The sequence below is a fragment of the Leuciscus leuciscus genome, assembly GCF_965113295.1.
Source record: "Leuciscus leuciscus genome assembly, chromosome: 3".
NCBI classification, from domain to species: domain Eukaryota; kingdom Metazoa; phylum Chordata; class Actinopteri; order Cypriniformes; family Leuciscidae; genus Leuciscus; species Leuciscus leuciscus.
In genome coordinates, this window is record NC_138727.1 from 18,377,387 (window position 1) to 18,399,453 (window position 22,067).

General features: G+C 36.2%; 2 protein-coding genes across 2 annotated transcripts; one reads left to right on the forward strand and one right to left on the reverse strand.

Moving 5' to 3' along the window:
• The first annotated feature begins 201 nt into the window (after nt 1-201).
• Nucleotides 202-20,438, forward strand: gtf2e2 (general transcription factor IIE, polypeptide 2, beta). Its single transcript, XM_082165553.1, has 8 exons — nt 202-382; nt 1,244-1,404; nt 12,681-12,772; nt 13,502-13,609; nt 19,049-19,231; nt 19,579-19,672; nt 19,799-19,914; nt 20,060-20,438. Exons 2-8 carry the CDS (start codon nt 1,245-1,247, stop codon nt 20,177-20,179), a joined length of 873 nt encoding a protein of 290 aa, XP_082021679.1. The 5' UTR covers nt 202-382; nt 1,244; the 3' UTR covers nt 20,180-20,438.
• smim18 (small integral membrane protein 18) lies at nt 1,413-10,161 on the reverse strand. Its single transcript, XM_082165554.1, has 2 exons — nt 6,476-10,161; nt 1,413-3,597 (listed from the first exon to the last, which is right to left on the reverse strand). The coding sequence occupies exon 2, from the start codon at nt 3,582-3,584 to the stop codon at nt 3,372-3,374; it is 213 nt and encodes a 70-aa protein (XP_082021680.1). The 5' UTR covers nt 3,585-3,597; nt 6,476-10,161; the 3' UTR covers nt 1,413-3,371.
• Nucleotides 20,439-22,067: the final 1,629 nt, after the last annotated feature.

Consider the following 22,067-nt stretch of genomic DNA (forward strand, 5'->3'; position numbering starts at 1 on the left):
GAGTTGGTTGTTCAAACACTTTAAGATGTTTGTATGAATTTATCATCCATTTTTAAACAAATTTTTTTCCACAGTTGAAAGCTTGGAAATATTTTACTAAGACTAATTATGTCAAATTCGAACAGCGGAACAGATGTAATATTCGGTTTGACCATCAGGTGGCAGACAACGTCTTTGCGAACAACAATTAAAAACAAAGAAGAAGAAGGTCGCCTTTTCCGCAGGAAATTCATGTACGTTAGTCGTGTAGCGTCGCTAGCATTCTTTGACAAGCTTCTCATTTAGCTTTATCACTACGTTGACAGCATATGGTCGCTTCAAATAATAATTAATCTTTATCTGAACTGTTTCTCTCTTTGAGAGAAGGCAGTGAAACATTCAGGTAATTCTCCGAGTTACTTCTTCATTAATTTGTGGATGATTTGCTGCATGTTGTATGTGATGTAAGGTGTTTCTGGTTAATTTATTAGTTGTGGTTATTATGGTATTGTGTTGCTATATTAAATATCTTATTAACTATGAAAGTTTAAACGTGTTAGATATTTACTGTCCCGCTGGCTGTAAATTAGTCATGTATCTCAGTATGTTAGATATTGCTAAACTTCCATCTTCCTCAAATATTTCTACCAGAATAATGTACATTAGATTGTCTCTCATCTCTAGATCTCTAGATGAGAGATGAAATTATGTTTTGTGTATTAACCACTATGTGTGTAGAATAAACAACTAACGTTAGGCTAGTAAACAACACATTTCTTGTCATTTCTTTGACCAGATACTGAATGAAAAGCAGCCAACGTATTAACTGCACACATGCACTCTCTGATTGTGATTATGATTATTCTTGCGTTCTTATTCTTAAGTGTAAATAATAATAATAATAATAAGGAATAAGAGCGTCCCAACGTTTGACTGGTAGCGTATAACCACAACATCTACTGAGAAGATATATGTTCGGTTAATAGTTTACAATTTAATAATGCACTGATTTATAGTTGTATTCTGTATTGTTTTCAGTTGTTGGTTTAATAGTGCTCTGATTCATAGTTTTGACTTACACCATAACGTTACCAGTCAAACAAGCCAAACCCGTTAAAGAATTTGCATAGTTAATTTTTTATTTTATTATTATTACATTTCCAGCCTCATTTATAATGTCATTAGTCAAAATAATGTATATACACTTCTAACCACTCAGTCAGTCGAATAATTAACTGTATTGTATGTGTTGTGATTTGTGTAGGATGGATCCAGCTCTGCTGAAAGAGCGAGAGCTCTTTAAAAAGAGAGCTCTATCTAATCCTACAGTTGAGAAGAGACCAGCAACCTCTGAGGCCTCCGGATCCTCCAAGAAGAAAAAGAGCAAACCAGACAAAGATACATCATCCTCCAAAAACAACACAGGTCAGAAAGTACATGTGTGTTTATGGAATCTTTGCAATTGACTCACTCCTCCTCACTAAGTCGCAATAACTCTCTGGCTGTATGTCATTAAATTGTTATCGTTCAAAAGTTAAAAAAAATTGAAATAAAACATTATTATGGGTTCCACAAAAATATAAAACAACTGTTTTCAACTTTTATAAAGGTCATGTGACTGGAATGGCTGCTGAAAAATATATTAAAGGGTAGGCTAACACTCACCAAATTGCAATCTTAAAAGTGGCGTTTCCATTCTAATTATGCTTTTACACGAATGTTTGACTCGGGTAGATTAACAAAAATAGCCTAGTTTGCAATTTGGCGAGAGTTACCCTTTACCCTTTAAAATGGAAAAGAGTTATTTTAAATTGTAATAATATTTTCCAATATTACTCTTTTTACTGTAGTTTTAAACTTTTTATCAAATAAAAACAGCCTTGGTGAGCATAAGAGACTTCTTTCAAAAACATTACCAACCCCAAGCTTTTGAACAGTAGTGCATGTTGACCTCTTTTATCAAATGAAGATATTCATTGTATTGTCATTTTATCTGTATTCAAATGGCCTTGGCATATCTAAAGCTCATGTTTTGGGAAATGCTCAAAACCAACATAAGCCTGATTCATTTTTCAATCGGAATTTCTTAAATATTTTTCTAGAATTAAAATATCTGCATCAGCTTGCAGTGGCAAAGAAACAGCAACCTTCCCTTTCTGTTTAAGTTTAATACCAGTGACAATAGTTAGAATAGCACTGAGGATTCTTAATTTTAAGTCAGTGAGCCTAACATCATGAAGCAATTTTTGAGTTATAAAACCTTCATCACAGGCCTCTCGGCTGGTGTCTGGTCAACCTTGGTTTTTGAGAGTTACCCAAGTTGGTAGTTATGAAAATTCCTACAGTCTTACAGCAAAATATGAAGATCCATAGAGTAACATAGACTGTCATGTACACTTTGATTGAGTTTTTTTTTTTTTTTTTTTTTGAGTGTTCTTGCAATCTGAATAGTTTGCAATGTTTGTTCTGGGCCTTGCATTCAAAGTTGAGCAATTATCCAAACAATATATTTAATAAGTAATTATACTTGTGAATAGTTTATTTAGAGACCTACCAAAAGATTACATTTTTCGGTACTCCTGATATTAAAGAACCAATAATATACTACATTGAAAATTGTGAAAATCAGTAAAAAAACGAAACAATCAAATCATCTCTAGCTCTCATGATGACTTGTTCTAGACATTTATTGAAGTCATTTAAATGTATTTTTAGCAGCAGCAGCTGATGATATCTTCTGTGACCCTAATGTGAACCATACATTTTTTGTGCTTATATGATTTTTATTATACAATTTTAAGGCATTTGCAAAGATGCAATAATTGGCCTTTAGTGTGCTTTTTGATGTAGAACTATTATTATACATAACAATTATTCACATATTAATGTCACCTAACAGGGAATTTAAACATACACATAGATCATTCCCTTTACTCCAACTGTAGTGAATGTTTGCTTTAGGTAGTCAATTAATACTGTATTTAGCTTATGAATTGCACAATGCTGACATGTACATTTTGTCATCCCGCGCAAAGGGAAAGATTCATGTAAACACATCTCAGAATATTAAACAGTTTTATATAGTCGACTCATTAAACAATAGTACTGGAATACTGACTGTATGCAAAGGAAACAATGACGTGCACACACAAGCAAATTTTTCCTTTCTTTCTGGTGTGAATCTCATTTAATATTTTAAGCTGTCGAGATGCCTGTGCTGTGTATTGCTATTGGAGCAAGTGGGAGTAGAGTGCTTCTGTCTCTGTACATGTTTGGCGTGTTTTTAAAGGACTCCATTGTGGCGTAGAGCTCTGTCCGAATTTGCAGCCTTTTCCACCAATCTACTGTTGTGGTTTCTTTGGAGACCGTGTCCGCTGTCACCATGGTTACAACTAAACCACCTCTTCGTGCTGGCGGCGCAAGTCACGAACGGTTTTGGTCTTGGTGAAGCATCCGCAGTCCAGCAGCTCGTAGAGGAACGCCACTGTGGCGAGGGAGAGGATGGTGAGAATGAAGAGGAGGAGAATGATGAAACAGGCAACGTTCCAGCCATCGTGGAAGGGATAGATTTGCTGGATCAGAGCAGAACTGCTGGACATATTCATACTGCAGAGAGACCTATAAAAACAGTCAGTTATTAAAGAGAAAGATGAGGAAGGGTAGAATAATTAGTGTGGGTACGAACAGTGATCAAAATCAGCTAGAGGCAGAGTGATTGACGGATTTGAATGGCAGTTTCTATATGCAAATTTATATGTACTGTATTTTTCGGTGTTGATGAGAAAAGGACATGTATTAGAGCATCATCAAAGACAGTGTTTTTTTCATACTGTACTTTAGCTGTCAGTCAGGCATCTTAAGTCGTTGCTTTGCATCTCATTGTTTTTGAGTATCTTGCAGCATGTGTAGGGTTTTCACTATACCTGCATGTGAGATTTAGCTTACTACTCCTAAGAAACGCATCTTATTGGGATTAGGTTAACCCAAAATCATAAATGTTATTCATGAATTACTTCAGATTTATTATTCGACTAGTTGTTTAGTTGTTTACCGATTAGTCGCCTTGGAAAAACATGTAGATTTGCACAAACAATAGAAAGACATTAAGTACGGTTTATGTTCATGCTAAAATATTGAATTATTATTATTCATTATTATTTCAGTATTAGTTACTTTTAGGCTCATACATTTAACTCTTACGCTCACTAAGGCTGCATTTATTTGATAAACAATAAAAACAGTAATATCAAGAAATATTACAATTCATAATAGCTGTTTTTTTAATATAGTTCAAAATGGTTTTATTTTTTTCTTTGATTGCTAAGCAAAATTTTCAGCATCATTACTCCAGTCTTCAGTGTCACATGATCCTTTTATCCTTTTAAAATAATTGTAATATGATGATTTGTTGCTCAAGTAACTTATCACTGTTGAACACTGTTGTCCTGCTTAATGTTTTTGTGGAAACATGATGCATTTTTTTCAGGATTCTTTTATGAATAGAAAGTTCAAAAGAGCAGTATTTAGTTGTAATAAATATTTTTTTTAACAATGTTAAAGTCTTTTGTTAATTATGATCAATTTAATGCACTTTTGCTGAATAAAAGTATTAATAAAAATAAAAAAATTTATAATCTTACTGACTCCAAACTTTTGCACGGTAGTTTATAGGGCTGCACGATGTAGGAAATATCTGACATTTCGATATTTTGTTTTGCTGCAATATATATTGTGATATGAAAAAATTAAATCTCTAGATGACTTTAATAGCTCTATTTGGAAAGAATTGCATATGTATATATATATATACAATAGAACAAAGATGTTAATTAAATAAACAGTGCTTTAAGTATTCAGGTACAGAAATTGAAAAATCAAATGTAAAATACTGTATAGTCTTCACTGTATAAATTAAATATAATTAATCTTTGTTACGGCTTCAAAAGTGATTTTCTCTTTGTATTTTGTTTGATTAACATTGACACAGACACAAAGCAGTAGGAATATTAGGCTGCTGTCACTTTAAGACCGAATGAACGGGTCCAATATAATATGCATCCGTTTTCTTTTTCAATTGTTTGCGTTCACGTAAGCTATAAGCGACTGTGTTTAAGAAGATACTAGCCAAGATGGGCATTTTGACATCATTTTGTGTGTATGTGTCCGTTCAAGTACAAACTTGACATCACACATCCTGCATTGTAACTATCGCGGATGGGTACAACGCAATATCGATGCTAAAACGATATGTCGTGCAGCCCTAGTGGTGTACTTTGGTAGAACACACAAAGATATCAGCCCACAAAGCATGTACAAATGCATGCTTTGAAAATCCACTGGAAGTATAGTATACCATCCAGGCAGCTTTAGCATACCATTTTCAATGTACTTTGGTTTGGGATGGACTAATCCTAATCTTGCATATTCTGTAGGACAAATAACATGCAAAATGGGATGGAGCCATACTAGAGACATGAATTGAGATGAATCAGCTGACCTAGTTTGGTTGAGTGGTCATTGTGTTGTGTAGGATTAGAGCAGAGTGGAAGCTGAAAAATGATACATTCCATTACGCTTTTGGATTTCAATTGCAACATTTCACAGATAATTTGATTTACGTATATGGTGTTAAAAGTTCAATCTTATGATTTTTCAAAGGTTTTCTGTATGGCATATTTCACCAAAGCAAGATCTGTACATGTAAGGAATGTAATTAGGAACTGAAAGCATTTCCCACGCGTGTCTGATTGTGCACATACGCTGCAGGAATACAGCTTCACTTTCAATTCAACCATGACTCAGAAGAATCCCATATCTCCATAAGAGATTTAAACTTTTCACATTCATTTGTTACCAATGTTTCACAGGATTTATTTTATTCTTATAAAGCTTCATTTCGGAGACCTGGTCCTGTGACATTAGTTAACTCTTGTAGACATAGACACACAGACACACACACACATACCTAGTCTTGTCTGATACAGACAGATGGCTTCTGCTTGTCCTGGCCTCCAGAGACCCCCACCCCAAGCATCCCTTAGTGCTGTGCTACCGTTTCTTTCAAGCTCTTTTCTGGTGTTTGTCCTCTTTTTAGAATTGTAGGTGCTAATGGATGAGTTTTTCTTGTTAAATATTCAGTACGCAATCAGTTTGATGCTGTCTAGTCTAGTGTCATGATTTGGAATTGCACAGTCAGCTTCAGCTGTCTGGATCCTGCTATCTGTGTGCTTGTATGTATATGTATTACGTGATACACTCATGACCAAGATCCGATGTTTGAATTTCATTTTGTGTTTGTGACACAATATATGCATTTATTATTGATTTGCAGTTTAGTTCGTATGGCTGCATGCCTTGGTGATGCATATTCTCAATATGAAGAGTCAATTACTAAAGGAATCCTTTGAAATTTGTAGAAAACTAAGATGATGTTTTAGTCTGTGTAGTATTTCAGTATTAGATGCATTGTGTTGTTCGATATAAAAGCAGGACGTACCTGGGTGTTAGTGTCTGGGATGCAGGGTGATGGAGCAGCCTCTTGCTTCTCTCTGTGTTGTCTTTCTTGCCGTTCACGTTCTCTCTCTCTCTCCCTGCCCTACCTTAATATGTAACCGTATATTGCACTGGCTGTTCTTAGTCTCTGCTTTGACGCCATTGGCTGGTTGTCCTGTCTTTCTAAGCATCAGCCATCCAACCTACTGTAATGCATCTGCTCTCAGCATTAGTTCCCGCCCACACGATGAATCATTCATGAGTCAATGCCAAGATGCGGCTGAGACTGGCTGTGCTCCCGTTGCCAGGGGTTGAGAGCAGGGTGTGGAGAAGGAAGAGGATGTGATGCTAGAGCTACATGCTACAGAGGAAATTATTCCTTTTGCCAGTTACAAGGAGCTTGAGATGGTGAAAATTAGTTTGGAAATAGGATGAGCAACGACAAAAAAATCTAAAATAAAATCTGAGAAATATGACATCATTGTTCCGTTTTGGCCCAGTGATGCATTAGAATCAGGGTACAGTTTTTATTTTTTATTTAATTTTTTTACCATTCTGTAAATACATGCCTGTACATGATGGATTAGAACAAAACAGACAATTTTTTATTTCAGCATTTATTTTCTGCAGCCTCTTTTAAATAAACCAAAAGTTTTCCCATCTGAATAAACACATTAAAGTCATGAAACGGAAGTTGCAATAGTCTTTTCTTCCTTATTGTGACGTTTATCTGAGTGAAACTTGATTTGTCAAATTTCACTGGCCTATTTACACAGGGGATGAAATGCTTTGTGAAATACTGGTCTTTTTTTAACATATAAACTTTTGGTTAATAAGGAAAGGTAAACCTTTATTAAATAAATGTATAACCACATAAGCATCCAATCAAAAAATGTCATGCAAGTTATGTTGTGCGTATACACAAAACATTATGACCACCCAATATGCTGTTGTTCCTCTGTATGCTGCCAAAACAGCTCTGGCCCGCCAAGTAATGCACTCTACAAGACACCTGAACGTGTCCTGTGGTATCTGGTAATGTTCCTCAAACCATTACTGAACAATGTTTGTGTAGTGTAGCAGGGTGCATTATCCTGCTGAAAGTGGCCACTTCCACCGGAGAACACCATTGGTCTGCAACAATTTTTAGGTAGGTGGCACATGTCAAATTTCTGTCCACATGAATGGCCTTTCAACGGTGGACAGGGGTCATCATAGGCACTTTTGTCTGCAGCTACACAGCCCTGTGTCTTGTGACACATTCCTGCCATAACCATCATTAACATTTTGTGTGACTTGTGCCACAGTAGACCTTCTGTTGGCTCTGACCAGACGGGATATATTTTGTTGCCCTCGTGCATCGATGAGCCTTGGGTGCCCAACACCCTGTCACCAATTTGTAGGGGTGTGCGATATATATCGTCTGCGATTAATATCGTAATTGTTGTTTTAACGATGTGCGATTTGACATTATCGAGTATAGCCTATCCTTCACACACACCCAGAGAGTGCATGCATACTCTGTGATGTAGTCTTGTAGATTAGACTAATGCGGGTGCGCATTTAGAGTGCATGCTTTCACTGTGTGATTTAGTCTTTATTTATATAATTTGCAAAGTGCAATTTTTCTCATAACAAATGCATAACAAATGTGATATTGCTTTTATACAAGTTTAATAAACAAGAAGTTAATATTAAGTGACTTATATTTTAGACACCATATTGCCTGTTTTTCCTCTATTTCGCCAACGAAAATTGTTCAAAATAAAGCCACACACGGAGAGTACTTACCCAGACATTAATATGCGGCCTTGTTAGGAGATGATCAATGATCTTTGCTTCACCTGTGACTGGTCATAATGTTTTGGATCATCAGTGTGTGTATGTGTATTTATTCAGCGAACTTACTATTGAGAGAAAAAAAACGTATTTCTGTGGATTTGGCCATTCACATATTCCGTAATGAAACGTCTTCAGTAGCATTTAGCGCACAGGAAGGAACACTGATCACTACAATCATAACTTTAACAGAAATTAGGCGGAGCCAAATAAAGCAGAGCGGACGCAGCGCAGAAGTTGTGCGTATGCAGAGCGGGAGCAGTATGCTCCCATTTTGCAGTGTTTGTCACATGCAGCTGAACTGCAGCTTGTGTACTACAAATACAAATGATTATCATCCAATCTTTCACCTTTTGACAGTGTTTTCCTCCGACCACTGTCTGTCACATGCTTTGATTGGGCAGCATACTCTGCTGCGATGCGACCGTGTTCTTCTTCCTCTGTCCCACACATATAGTACATGATAAAAGTTATCTTAAAGTTAACCCTTGTGTATCCTTATGGACATTTTTGTCTTCTTTTTTTTTTTTTTTTTTTTTTTACTTTGCCTGTGTTAATGCTAACTGCATAAAATTTGGCACAGGTGTGTATTTTTAATAGCCTGGAAATCCAGGCCTAAATCTAAAAGATTAATGGTCTGGCGTCAACTAATGAAAATCGCCCAGCTCAAGGGGCGGCACCAAGCATGCATTTGAAAATCTCACTGCACGCAACTGGATAACACTACGACCAATCACAACAATAAACCCCATACGCTGAGCTACCAGCGGAGCTAACTGGTAGATTATACTCTTACCGTATCCGGTCGGCAAAACAGCAAAAAAGTCCTTCTTGCAAAGGAACGATTCGAGCGGTGTCTTCTGTTCCTATTTTAGATAAAAAGCCAAGTCTAACTCGTTCATTGTAACAGCCAAAGCCGTTTCAAACAACTGGTATTCATCCATAACCATCTTGCAATGTTTACTAATGACTTCGACGTCACAGCGCTGTCGTCATCTGTTTAGCTCGCCTCTGGCCCGCCTATATCAGATAACCCGATGTGATTGGTGCAGTTCAGATCGAGGGGCATATTTAATGAGTATCATTACTCGACACCAGAGTAACTCGCTGAGCAAATTCAACTTGTGCTCTCACGAGAACTCTGGATTACCAGGGTATATTTTTAATGGAATTTTACTATTTCACCCCCATTTCCACTAGGTACACAAAATACTTCCTCTCAGCGCCTTTTGGTCAAAAATGTCAGCATTGAAAACCATTAAAACTGCAATTTTTAATCCCAGGGCCATTTAACTATAAAATGATGCAATCTTTGTTAAGAGGCTTTCATTCTGTTGGCAAGGCTTCAAAATTAAAAAAAAATATTTTAACATTAAATTTTTTTTCAGTTTTGGCCTATAAAGCAAATACTTGTTTTATTCCTGTTTTCTGCTTCGGCATATTATAGAGCCAAGTGGATAAGTTATGCAGCGATAATTGTGTGGGTGTGTTGGTATGGATGTCTGAGTGTGGTTTGTATGTGTTTAATAAAACAAATGTGTGTGCGTGTGCTTGCTTGTAATACTTGAGAGAGAAATACTCAACTGCAAATCAAAAATCCAACCACTGTGTGCACCAGTGGAGTTTCGCTGGCATCTAATGGGGAAAATCTGTTACTGCATCCAAACAAAATCTTACCGAAAGCTCATTTTTTGAGGTATCATCCTCAAATTTGGAACACAACTTGTTTAGATTTATGGCTTTGATTTTCTAGCTGTTTTAGAGTTCAACGTGTTTCATAAAATATACATTTTATATAAAATAATGTTCATAAATCATTTTCATAAACTTAAACCCATTACTTTTTATTTATTTTTTACTTCAGCAATAATCTGCCAAAGGTCTTCTTTAAAATGAGACCAAACTTAAGTCTGTGCTCCCAAGCTTAACATTTTTATGACCGTTTTGATGCACAAGGGTTAAGATATACTTCTCGTTTTAATCATTTAACCAGGCCTTTGAAGTTGAAACTTAAGTACAAAAGTAACAAACTTTACCAAAAAATCATATAAGAGAGGTGTGTTCTGTGTTTCACAGTCACCATTTGACATTTAGCACTGTAAAAAAAGAAAGAAAGAAATTACATGAAAACACGTCATTGCCAGGAGTTTTTGCCCAAACTTCAAAAGATTACTTTTATCACGTAAACTACATATATTCACTTATTCAGCATGTCATGCATAGGTGTGGGACAGTAGGGAACACAGTTGCATACCAGCAGAGTATGCTGTCCAGCATAAATCAAAGCATGTGACAGACAGTGGTCGGAGGAGAACACCTGAAAAAGGTGGCTCAATGAACGATACTCGTCTGTATTTGCAGTACTACACAAGCCACGGTTCATCTGCGCATTTGACCTGCGCAAATGCTGCCAGTGTGAAAGCAAAATGGGCGCGACCTACTCCCGCTCTGCATACGCACAGCTTCTGCTGCTGACGCTCTGCTTGTGCATCCAGTGTGAAACGGCGTAAGGCTGACTCTAGGACCAGTTTTCTCTGTATAATAACATATTGGCAAAACCTTTTTAGCAAATGATCCAGTGTGTATCTGTGTTTGCGCTCTGGAAAACATCAAAGGTTTCTATTTACAATTTTTTTTGTAGCGTTGAGCAGTGTAGCCAATCACAAACATATCTGTTGGTGTCTTGAATGCAGTGGCCAATCAGAGGCATTTAAGTTAGCACTGAACAAAAACTGAAGAAAGAGAAATTATAGAGATTCATTGTGCAGTCAGCTTTACTGATTTTAACAGAACCTTGTGAGATTGCAGTGAACTAAGATGAGTGATTATAGCACTCTTTCTGCCATGCCAAATCCCACATACAGTATGCCTGCTTTCCTGATAAAAATACGTGGTTTGTCGGGGTTAAGCTGGGTGGGGTGGGAGGGATTGGTTGGTGGGGAGTTGATTTCATTTGTGTTTTCATGTTCTCATTCTGGCTTGTTCATCGTCATCAAATGAAAGGTCCCACTTTATATTAAGTGCCTTTAACTACTATGTACTTGCATTGAAATTTATAATTTGATACAATGGACTTATTGTGTACATACATGTTTTTACATTGTACTTATATTTTGAAAATACCTGCATGTAATTACAGCTGTAATTAATGTATGTAATTATTTTTGTAATTACACTGTTGACCCTTCCCTTACACGTTAACCCACCCTTAAACCTTCCCATACCACACCTGTCCCTAACCTTACCCATATCACACCTCAGTAGCAGCAAAAGTGTTTTACAATACAGCATCGACACAATAAGTACATTCATTGTACTTATTTTTCGATGTAAGTACATACTAAAGCCACCTAATATAAAGTGGGACTAAATGGAAATATAATTTTAAAATAATGTGGTTTGTTAATGTACATTTTGATCAAAATAATTTATCCTGAGCGTTTATGCTGGGATGTGTAGGTTGTGCGGTGACATGTAACTCGAAACTATTTCAAGGAAATCTATTTAAATGTGTGTTTTGTTGTTTTGTTTTGTTTTTTTTAAGCGCATCTCCTTACCCTGGAGTTGGCTCACCCTCTGCCTATGTTCAGAGAATTCATATTTAACGCATTATTACTCAAAACGGAACTTGAAACATGGTTATATTTATAAATGACTAATTGGCTAACATTCTGAAACCTGCCGCCTTTTCAACAATTTACATCTTTTTACGACTATTAAGAATGCATAAATAACTGGAATATTCCACATTGCGAACAGATGTTGATATATTTTGATATATTATATTGCCTAGAAAAAAATTTTCAACATCTTATTATTTATCTTTGTTATTGTCATTATACTGTTATAAATTCCTATCTCACACTATTATTATATACGTGTTTTTAATTTGATTGCCCCCTTTTAGAACAGGTGGGTTGTCTGGTGAATTGTAGGCTGTTTTGCATCATGCAGATGAAATCTGTTTTTATCAGAGGTTTTATTTGGCATGAGAGAAAGTGTTTTCAAATGGATTATATAAAAGGAATAAATTAAGGCTTCTGACTGGCCCAAGAGCGCTTTTTCACTTTACTCTTGGTCAAAATAGACCTTGTTGTCATTTATATTTTTTTGCTCTTTTCATTTTACTCTTGGTTTCTGGTGTCTCTCTTTAGGATGAAATTGTCTGCTGGCAGCAAAGAGAATTTTAAATGGTGTGGAATATAACTGCCAGAAACTAACTATGTTTGAACACAACGTGTGTTATTATTTGTTGTCGTTTGAGAGGGTTGGTGATAGTAGTTCTACATTAATAGCCTAGTAGTTGCTGCACTTACTTATTATAGTCTGTTATCTCTTCTTCTCCTCATTGTCCTCCTTTCATCTTTCAGATCCCAGTAATGGCTCCTTCAATCTCAAAGCACTTTCTGGGAGTTCAGGATATAGATTTGGAGTTTTGGCCCGAATTGTCAACTACATGAAGGTAATACAAAAATGTGCACATTTTCTAACATTTCCACAGTCCAATAATCCGTTCGTTCAACAAACAAAAATTTGCTGCAGTGTCTGTTATCTGTCATTTTCTTGCTGCTTTATGATCATTTCCTTCTTGCATTAGTGCACATCACAGACTGAATTTATTTTTTTTTGAAAAGATTTACTTTAACGAGAATGAGACTTCTGCTATTCAGAATACCTAGAGAATGACACATGGAGAATTAAATTATCCTGAGCTGAGAAATCCACACTGTCATTAAACACATGCTCCCTCCATCAAATGCCATGGGAAATGTCTTCCAAATTCAGCTCATCTATTGCCAGACTTGTATTAGTACCAATATTGTGATCTATAATGAAGGTTTTTTCTGTTCATTTGTGAAGGTTTTCATGTTGTCTGCTTAAAAAACAGAAAAACAGTCCCTTGCTATCCTAAAAAGTTTCTCCATCTGACGTAAATAAACATTGTGTGAAATTTCACACTAATATGACTAATACACATTGTCAGAGTAATTTTATAGTTGTTTTTATATTATCGTAAGCAGTCGTCTTTTTTTGTATCAGGCTTGGCAGTTCCCCACAGTGAAATTATGTACTCTCTAACATGACAGTAATTGAAGGCTGTCAGCCTGTAATCCACAGATGTAGATGTAGCTGTGACACATTTAAACTCTTTTTACATCTCTTTGTCTTTCTCTCTCTCTTTCTTTCTCAGACGAGACACCAGAGAGGAGATACTTATCATCTGAGCCTAGATGAAATTCTGGATGAGACCAAGCTGCTGGACATTGGCATGAAGCAGAAACAGTGGCTTATGAGCGAGGTGTGTGTGCATAAGAGGAAGACATTGGGTCTCATTCACTAATTATTGCGTAGATTATTCGTATTTATATGCATAGAAGAACTTCTCACGGAAAATGTATATTTCACAACACAACATATTTCACAAAAGTTGTTCTTAACTTTGAATTTTGGAGTATTGTAAATGAGTGACTGCATGTCCAAGGTTAGTAATTTGCATAAAATACATCCATATAAGGAGTTTTTGCACAGCCTTTCATCACTCTCAGCAAACATAAAACGCTCTATAATAAATATGCACTCTTGCCTGAGATTTTTCCATAAATTTTAGTAGGGCTGGGTTAAAAATCGTTTCTCATGTTGATGAACCTATATCGATTATCAAACCCCAAGAATCAATATTTTGGTCTGTGCTGTTTTCAGTTGATGAATGAACAAAACTTTGCAGCGTGCCTCCCAACCAATATATGGGAACTGAACTGATCTCTTCCTCTTTACTATTAGTTACAGCATTAAATAAACATGAATGAACATCAGAAGGTATGTTAAAAGATATAGAACGACTTACTGAAATGTATCCTGTCGCTCGATAGTGTTTTAGGCCCCCAATGGCTCCTTAGAGGCAGCTAACCCTACCCTCAACCTTAAACCTACCCATCCCCTCGCTGCCTGGAAGGCGCCGTTGGGGGCATAAAACACCAAGTGCCTATCCTGTCTCATGTAATCGCTTGAGACAGGATCGCTTGAATCGGAAATCGCTTTCCGTTTCAGCTGCGGAAAGATGTCAATAAAACAGCTTGTAAACAATGTCACGTAACATTACATTTACCTTAGAAAAGTCATTCAGTTTCCTTACACTCGTTAGTCAGCAAAAAAAAAAAAATCTCTAGAGAGGAGCATTTTGATAAATATAGCACTATATTGCTAAGGGTGTCACGATTTCGATTTTAAATCGAAATCGATCGAAAATAATGCTCAATCTCGATTATTGAATCAAAAAATGGAATCGTCGATGCTGCCACGCCCCCATGTCACGGCAGCTCGGCTTGCCTGTAATAGGTAAAACTCCTTTTGTCGAGAATATTGAAGCCTTTATTTTAAAACACATTGCAGCTGCACAGCGAGAGCATTATTTCTCGTCTGAGTGAGCTGATTGTCTGTGCTGCGGCAACTGCACGAACCAATGGCAAGTTAGCAGTGGCGTACGGTCCAATGGGAGCGCATGGCGCCCTGCCAACCTCGAGCGCGCCAATTTGGATGCGGCTGGAGAGTGTAATTCACAAAAAACTCGCCAAAGGATTTTAGGTTTAAATCGACTGAAGCGAAAAGTACCTGATATGAGCGAAATAGCACGGCAAGGCAAAGCAGTACTCGTTCCCTTATCTCTAAGGGAACCGAGGTTATGCAAGTAACCAAGTAGCCTACGTTCCCTTACGAGAACATTCTCTCGTACTGCGTTGCAAACGCTGTGGGAACCCAATTTAAAACGCCGTGCTATTCGCCTGTGACTGCTCTGAGGAGTCCAGGGAGCCCCGGGACTATAATAGCCAGGTAATAGGTTATATTGTTTAAGTTTCCAATTGACTGAAGATATAAGTTATTGTTACATTATGTTGTTAATAAACGTTTTAAATTTGACAATGTAGCGTGTGGTATTGCGAACAAAGGTCAGATATTATTATATTGCATAAAAGTCTTAAAATGGCATAGCTTGTGCTTTCAATTTATTTTTTTTAAATCGAGAATCGAATCGAACCGTGACTTTAGAATCGAAAATGTAATCGAATCGAGGATTTGGAGAATCGTGACACCCTTATATATTGCATATTCATTTAATTTTTTACTTAACCTGTTCGTCAAAATTATGTTTGAATAAATCGGTCATGTTTTTATGATAGCCACCATTCAAATGTTTATATTTTCAAAAAACGAATAGAAACATGAATGTGATTTAGAAAAGTTATTATCATAACATTATTATTATTATTATTATAAAAACTTGCTTATGCAATTTAAATGTGAGCAGCCTATACAAATCAGTTAATTTTAACCTGTAATATTAATGTACCAACTGGGGTTTCCTGTATAGTTTACAGCATTAGTTGAGAGATATTTATTTTCCTTGAGAAAATTTGTCATATTTGTCATAATACCTGATATGTGCCCCAATGAATCAATATCGAATTGAATCAAATATTAATTGGAATTTAATTGAATTGCGAGCTTTTGAATCGAAATCGGATCGTGACCCTGATATCACACACACAATTAGTGAATGACACCCTATGTTCCCTTGTTAAAGGAACATTGGAGGTTATTTTATGCTTAATGTACATTATTTGAACAGCTTGTATATATCATACTGCTAATTACTACTGACTGTGTCTACAGCACAACACCATACATATATTCATAGATAGTAGCTTGAAAATAAGAGATAATGTACAGTCAACCAATCATTATCATTAAATTTCAACTTGAATCAAATTAATTTCTGAACACCCTGCCAGGTTTATTTCATGATGTGAGAAGAGACTGTAAAGATTGAACTAACAGTTTTGTAAGAAATCATTTGCATGGGACAACATTCAATGATATGGTTTAGGTATTCAATTCAATTATGGTAAATTTATATTTATATATAAAATGATCGATTTTAATCAATCGTAATAATTAAAATGATTACATGATATGCTAATCGCAGTTAGTCACACATCACGCTTGCCTAGAAAAGTCAGCAGAGAAAGATAATTCAATGACATTGCTGTGGCTGTTGAATGAAGCATTGAATAGACAAAACAGCTTTAAAGCATAAAGGCCCGTTTACACCAAGATCGATAACTATAAAGCTGACTCTATTAGCGTCCACAACAGAGGAAAATATACTTCTGTTTATACTTCTGTTTACTTCAAAGCGTGTGTCTGTCACTTTAAATGCTCAAACTCGTTACACCAGGATGGATTCTGATTGGGTGTATTTTTATCATTCATCAGCTGGATAAAATCGTTCTTAAAGTGATATCGTTATAGCTGTGGTGTGAACTCTGCTACTCTTTAATATGCAGAACGATTTTTAGAATTATATCTTTATCGTTATCTTTATAGTTATCATCCTTGGTGTGAATGGGGCCTTAAAGGGGTGGTTCAGGATTTTCGACATCGGACCTCATTTTCAAGTGAGCCTGGTTGTTATTCATCAGTGGAGACAGTTTTCAAAAAAAATCATCCAGTCCTTACTTTTGGATAGTTCGCTGGTGCTAGGCTAGCGCGAGTCAACGGTGCACGTTAGCCTGCCATTAAAAACAGTTTTACCCACTCCACAGTACACCAAAAGCAAATAAATTATAACACCAGACTATCGATGTAAATGTCTGTTGAGAGAATAATGTTAGAAATCAAAGTACTCTTGCATCTCAGGCAAAAGTCTCATCATCATTGGCAGGTAAATACACTTGCGTGATTGTTATGTGGACCGGCTCTCTCGGTTTCCTAGGTAACCAAATATAACTCCGCCGCTGCTGTAGACTGCTTATAAATACAGGGAACAAATTATAATTAATGCAATGTGATGAAAGGGTAGTTTGATTTCTAACATTATTCTCTCAACAGACATTACATCGACAGTCTGGTGTTATAATTTATTTGCTTTTGGTGTACTGTGGAGTGGGTAAAACTGTTTTTAATGGCAGGCTAACGTGCACCGTTGACTCGCGCTAGCCTAGCACCAGCAAACTATCCAAAAGTAAGGACTGGATGATTTTTTTTGAAAACTGTCTCCACTGATGAATAACAACCAGGCTCACTTGAAAATGAGGTCCGACGTCGAAAATCCTGAACCACCCCTTTAAAGGGTTAGTTCACCCAAAAAAGAAAATTTTGTCAGTAATTACTCACCCTCATGTTGTTCCAACCCCGTAAGACCTTCGTTCATCTTCGGAACACAAATTAAGATATTTTTGATGAAATCTGAGAGCTGGCTCACTCCTCCATAGGCTGCTAGATAATTGATATCTGCCAGCCCAGAAAAGTTAGTAAAGACATTTGTATTAGGGATGCACCGATGCATCGGCTGAACATCGGTAACGGCCGATATTTGCCTCGTTAACTGCCATCGGCCATCGGGAAATAAAAATGACATTCGCCGATGTCACATGGGCGTCAGTTTGGTTTGATATGCTGGGGACAGAGACGCATTCGGAAGTGCATTTTCAGAAGTGCTGGGTACAATGACGCATTTATTTATTTATTTTCTATGAGAAAACTCCTTTTCTCGAGAAAAGAACGACCATATGGTGTGTAGCAGAAGAAGCGGCGGAGTATGCACGATCCGCGAGTGCTGAAGACGTTCTGCACGGCTTTGATGGGTGCGCAGGAGGACACAAATGGGCGGCGACTGCTTCTTCCAGTGGGGGAAGCTTTTCCCTCAGCGCCGTCAACAGATAGAGCGTTAACTGTACACACCGCCGCCGACTTGAGCTGCAAAGAAACTCTGGCCTCCCTGTCAAGGACTCTTGTCAAAAAGTACGAGGAAGCTTGACCGCTCTGAATAGTGAGTGAGAGCGCGCGCGCGGTCGGGGCTCTCTCTCTCTCTCTCTCTCTCTCTCTCTCTCTCTCTCTCTCTCTCTCTCTCTCTCCTCTCTCTCTCTCGCAGAAGAGCGCGTGCGCGCTTAAAATTTAATATTTTGGTATGAACATTCACCCGTGTTTTTTCCCTCATAAATGCGAACACGAAAAATAAAATGAATATTATAATGTTTTTTTTGTTGGGTCAGACAATGATTACCAAATTTCTCTCTCATATTGCTCTTCATAACAACTGAAAAATAACTTATAAATAAGGTTATAACTGTCAACCAGAAAGTGACATTAAAGGTTTTTTTTGTTTCATAAATTGGTCTGATTGAATTTGTGCTCATTCTAGGATAGTGTGATCAAGAGCCGAAAGACTTGTATGTTTCCGTGGCACAAAAGAAGGAATAAATAACAAAAAGAAAAAACATCGGCATCGGCATCGGCCATCGGCCAAGTTGTTATGTTAAACATCGGTATCGGTATCGGCCCAGAATTTCCCAATCGGTGCATCCCTAATTTGTATTGTATTGATTCATTTATTTTTTGTTTTGCTTTGTAGTGTGGTATTGATGCATGTTCCCTGAAGTAGCAGCTGGACGTGCACTGATTGCAGAATTTGCAAAAATATGCTTTGTAATTTGGTTGCTCTTTAATTGCTTGGGTGGTGGGAAAATGTCTTATTTGAATTTACTTCTTTTTTTTCTTTTTCTTTTAACACTTTTTTCTTTAAAAATTAATGCATTACAATTTTTTTGACCACAGAATACCATGATTGACCAATCAAAATCAAATGTTCCATAGAGCCATGTAATAACACATAATATTTCTTTTCAAAGGAAAGAGACACATTCAAACCAAAATAGTAAATCTAACCTCTCCCTCCCTTCAGGCATTATCAAGTAATCCTAAGATTGATGTGCGGGAAGGGAAATATGCCTTTAAACCCAAGTATCATCTGAAGGATAAGAAAGCTCTGCTAAGACTACTGGACAAACACGATCAGCTGGGACTAGGAGGAGTGTTACTGGATGACGTTGAAGAGGGTCTTCCAAACTCTGCCAAGGCTATTAAAGTAACGCACTAATGTCACTCATTAGAAAAAATAGGTGGATAATATTCTAGACCATACATTTAAATAATCAGTAGCAAAGAAACTTCAAAATGTATCGGGACATCATTGAACAGACACACTGTGATTTATTTATTTTAAAAAGATTTTCAAATACTCTTTTTTTTTTTTTTAAATACTTTTGTTTTAGCACTTAATTTGGATATAATATTTATTTTGAAATAATTAACTCACAACATTGTGTAGTTTTTGTTTAGAAAGCAGCAGATGAGCTTTTTTAAGATTTGAAATATTATTTATTTATTTATATATATATATATATATATATATATATTTATTTATTTTTTCAGGCACTTGGAGATCAGATTATATTTGTGACCAGGCCAGATAAGAAGAAGATTCTATTCTACAATGACAAACACTGCCAGTTTGTTGTTGATGAAGGTGTGTGATGATTATCATAATTAAAGAGTGATTAATATTGACTTAATCCAGAATTGTCTGTTAGAAGAGTTCTGGTGATGTGGGTTGAGCTTCTCTATCGTGACGTCAGTATCATTCGTTCTCCAGAGTTCCAAAAGCTGTGGCGCAGCGTTCCTGTTGATTCGATAGATGAGGAAAAGATCGAAGAGTATCTGAAGAAACAGGGCATATCATCCATGCAGGAGACAGGACCAAAGAAAATGGTGCGTTCTATCTCTCACATATACAGATAAACATTTACACACAGAGATACAAACACACACTCTCCAGATTGGCTGGTTCATGCATATTTGTGTGGAAGTGAACGGTTGCTGTGAGGTTGACGTGATTTGTGATTGGCTGTTACAGACGCCCATTCAGAAGAGGAAGAAACCTGGAACACAGAGAAAGAGACGGTTTAAGACTCATAATGATCATCTGAATGGAGTACTGGAGGACTACTCTGAGGGAGTTCCCTCCAAGAAGTGACACACACACACACACACATGGCTGAAAAGACAAGACTGATATGTGTGTGATGTTTGTATATCTGATCTAACGTCTTATGCCAAAACCATAAAGACATGCTCATGCAGACACACACACACACCTTAGAACTGTACTGAGTGACACAAATGTGAACGGACTGTAAATATTTTGTTTTACTTTTTGCTAGTGCTTTAAGCAATGACTATTAAGCTCTTCTTTTTTTTAGATTTAATGATTAAACAAGAGCAATCAAACCACATCTATTGTTTTCTTTCAAAGTTATTCATCATATTTAAAAATGCCTTTATGCACAGGCAAAGTGTCTTGAAATGTAGCGTGTGTATATAATATATACTACCATTCAAAAGGTTGGGGCCTTGTAATAATTTTTTTTTTTTTTTTTTTATGAAATCAAATTTCAAATCAATGTTTTTATTTTGAATTCCAGAATCCTGAAAAAATGTTCGAGTTTCCTCGAAATATATTAAGCAGCACAACCGTGCAATAACAATAAGAAATGTTTCTTAAACACAAATTATATTTCACAATATTAGTGTTTTTACTGTAATTTTTTCCGCCCACTTTTGGCTTCAAAAATGCTCTTTAGAAACCTACGGGTGATGTCACGGACACTACGTTCATTTTATTTTATTTTTTGTCTTTGATTATAACCCAGCAAATTAGACAGTTATAGAACACTGTTATAAGAATGAAGGAATTTCAAGTACTTCACACAAATTTCACAGCACTTCAAAGCTCAAAAGTCTGAATATTATTCCATAAATGTTATTTTTAATGTGATGACCAAAAACAATTCGTTCATCCTTCAAAGATTGTCCGAATTTGTAAAACTAAAGGTTTCACGATGTAGGAAAATTAACACTTGGTGAAATACAAACATATTTATTTTAAAATAAATACATGAAATTACCACAGTAGTATAATCAGTAGATGAGGAGTACTTATTGGCTGATTAGCCATTTCCTCTTCCGAACAGTTTTTTTTTCACAAGTTTTGCTTTTTAATTTATTTTTTAGAGATTATCAAATCACCATTATAACATTGAAAAAAAATCTGTTTTTGTCTTTTTTTTTTTTTTTACTTTTTGTATTGAAGTGTGAAGTATATATTTGTAGGAAAGGTCTCAAAGTCTCATGTAAAACTAAAACTTTTCTTAAAATTGCAACAAATGTAGTTAATTTAATTATTTTCAGCAGAAATGCCAGTAATTGGCTACAATACTTAACGCTGCAAAATCGTGTTGTAAATAGACACATTTGCAGCACCATTTAACTCACGATTATGTATAATTGACTTGATTTTCTCTTTTAAACAATTACAAATGATATGTTACCCGTAGTAATATAACTCATTGTCATTGTAATATTTCATTGCATTGAGCACCTGACCAGGAAGCTGAGGTATGGCAGGCGCCTTACCCTTCCCAGGTGACCGCCAATTTAGACAGGAAGACTTTCTGCCTGACATCTAAAATATTCAAAGTTTGTTTTGCTAATATGTGCCATTTAGTGGCAGGGTTATCATAGATTTATACAGGACTGAAAATAAGACTATTCACAATTAAAAAACAAAACAATGCACAGGGTAACACTTTTTTTTTTACAGTGCCATTGTTCCATATGTTACATGTAGTTACCATAGTAATAACTATTAATGATGCATAATTTCATGAAACTAACCCCAAACCCTAATCCTAACCCTATAGTAAGTACATGTAGTTAATTCATATTACCAAGTACTTAAAATATATAATTAAAGTGTAACCCAATGCAGAGTTCTTGTTGATATTTTGCATTGCTGCAGAATCTGTTTGTCTGGACTGGTCTACATACACACTTCACATACATTTACATAATTTTTTTTTTTG

Bases quoted from the DNA above. Each gene is read 5' to 3' on its own strand.
- gtf2e2 (XM_082165553.1), top strand. From the start codon at position 1,245: ATGGATCCAGCTCTGCTGAAAGAGCGAGAGCTCTTTAAAAAGAGAGCT. The intron at 12,773-13,501 runs GTAATACAAAAA...TTTCTTTCTCAG, and splicing joins GAATTGTCAACTACATGAAG to ACGAGACACCAGAGAGGAGA. The intron at 19,232-19,578 runs GTAACGCACTAA...TTATTTTTTCAG, and splicing joins ACTCTGCCAAGGCTATTAAA to GCACTTGGAGATCAGATTAT.
- smim18 (XM_082165554.1), bottom strand. From the start codon at position 3,584: ATGAATATGTCCAGCAGTTCTGCTCTGATCCAGCAAATCTATCCCTTC.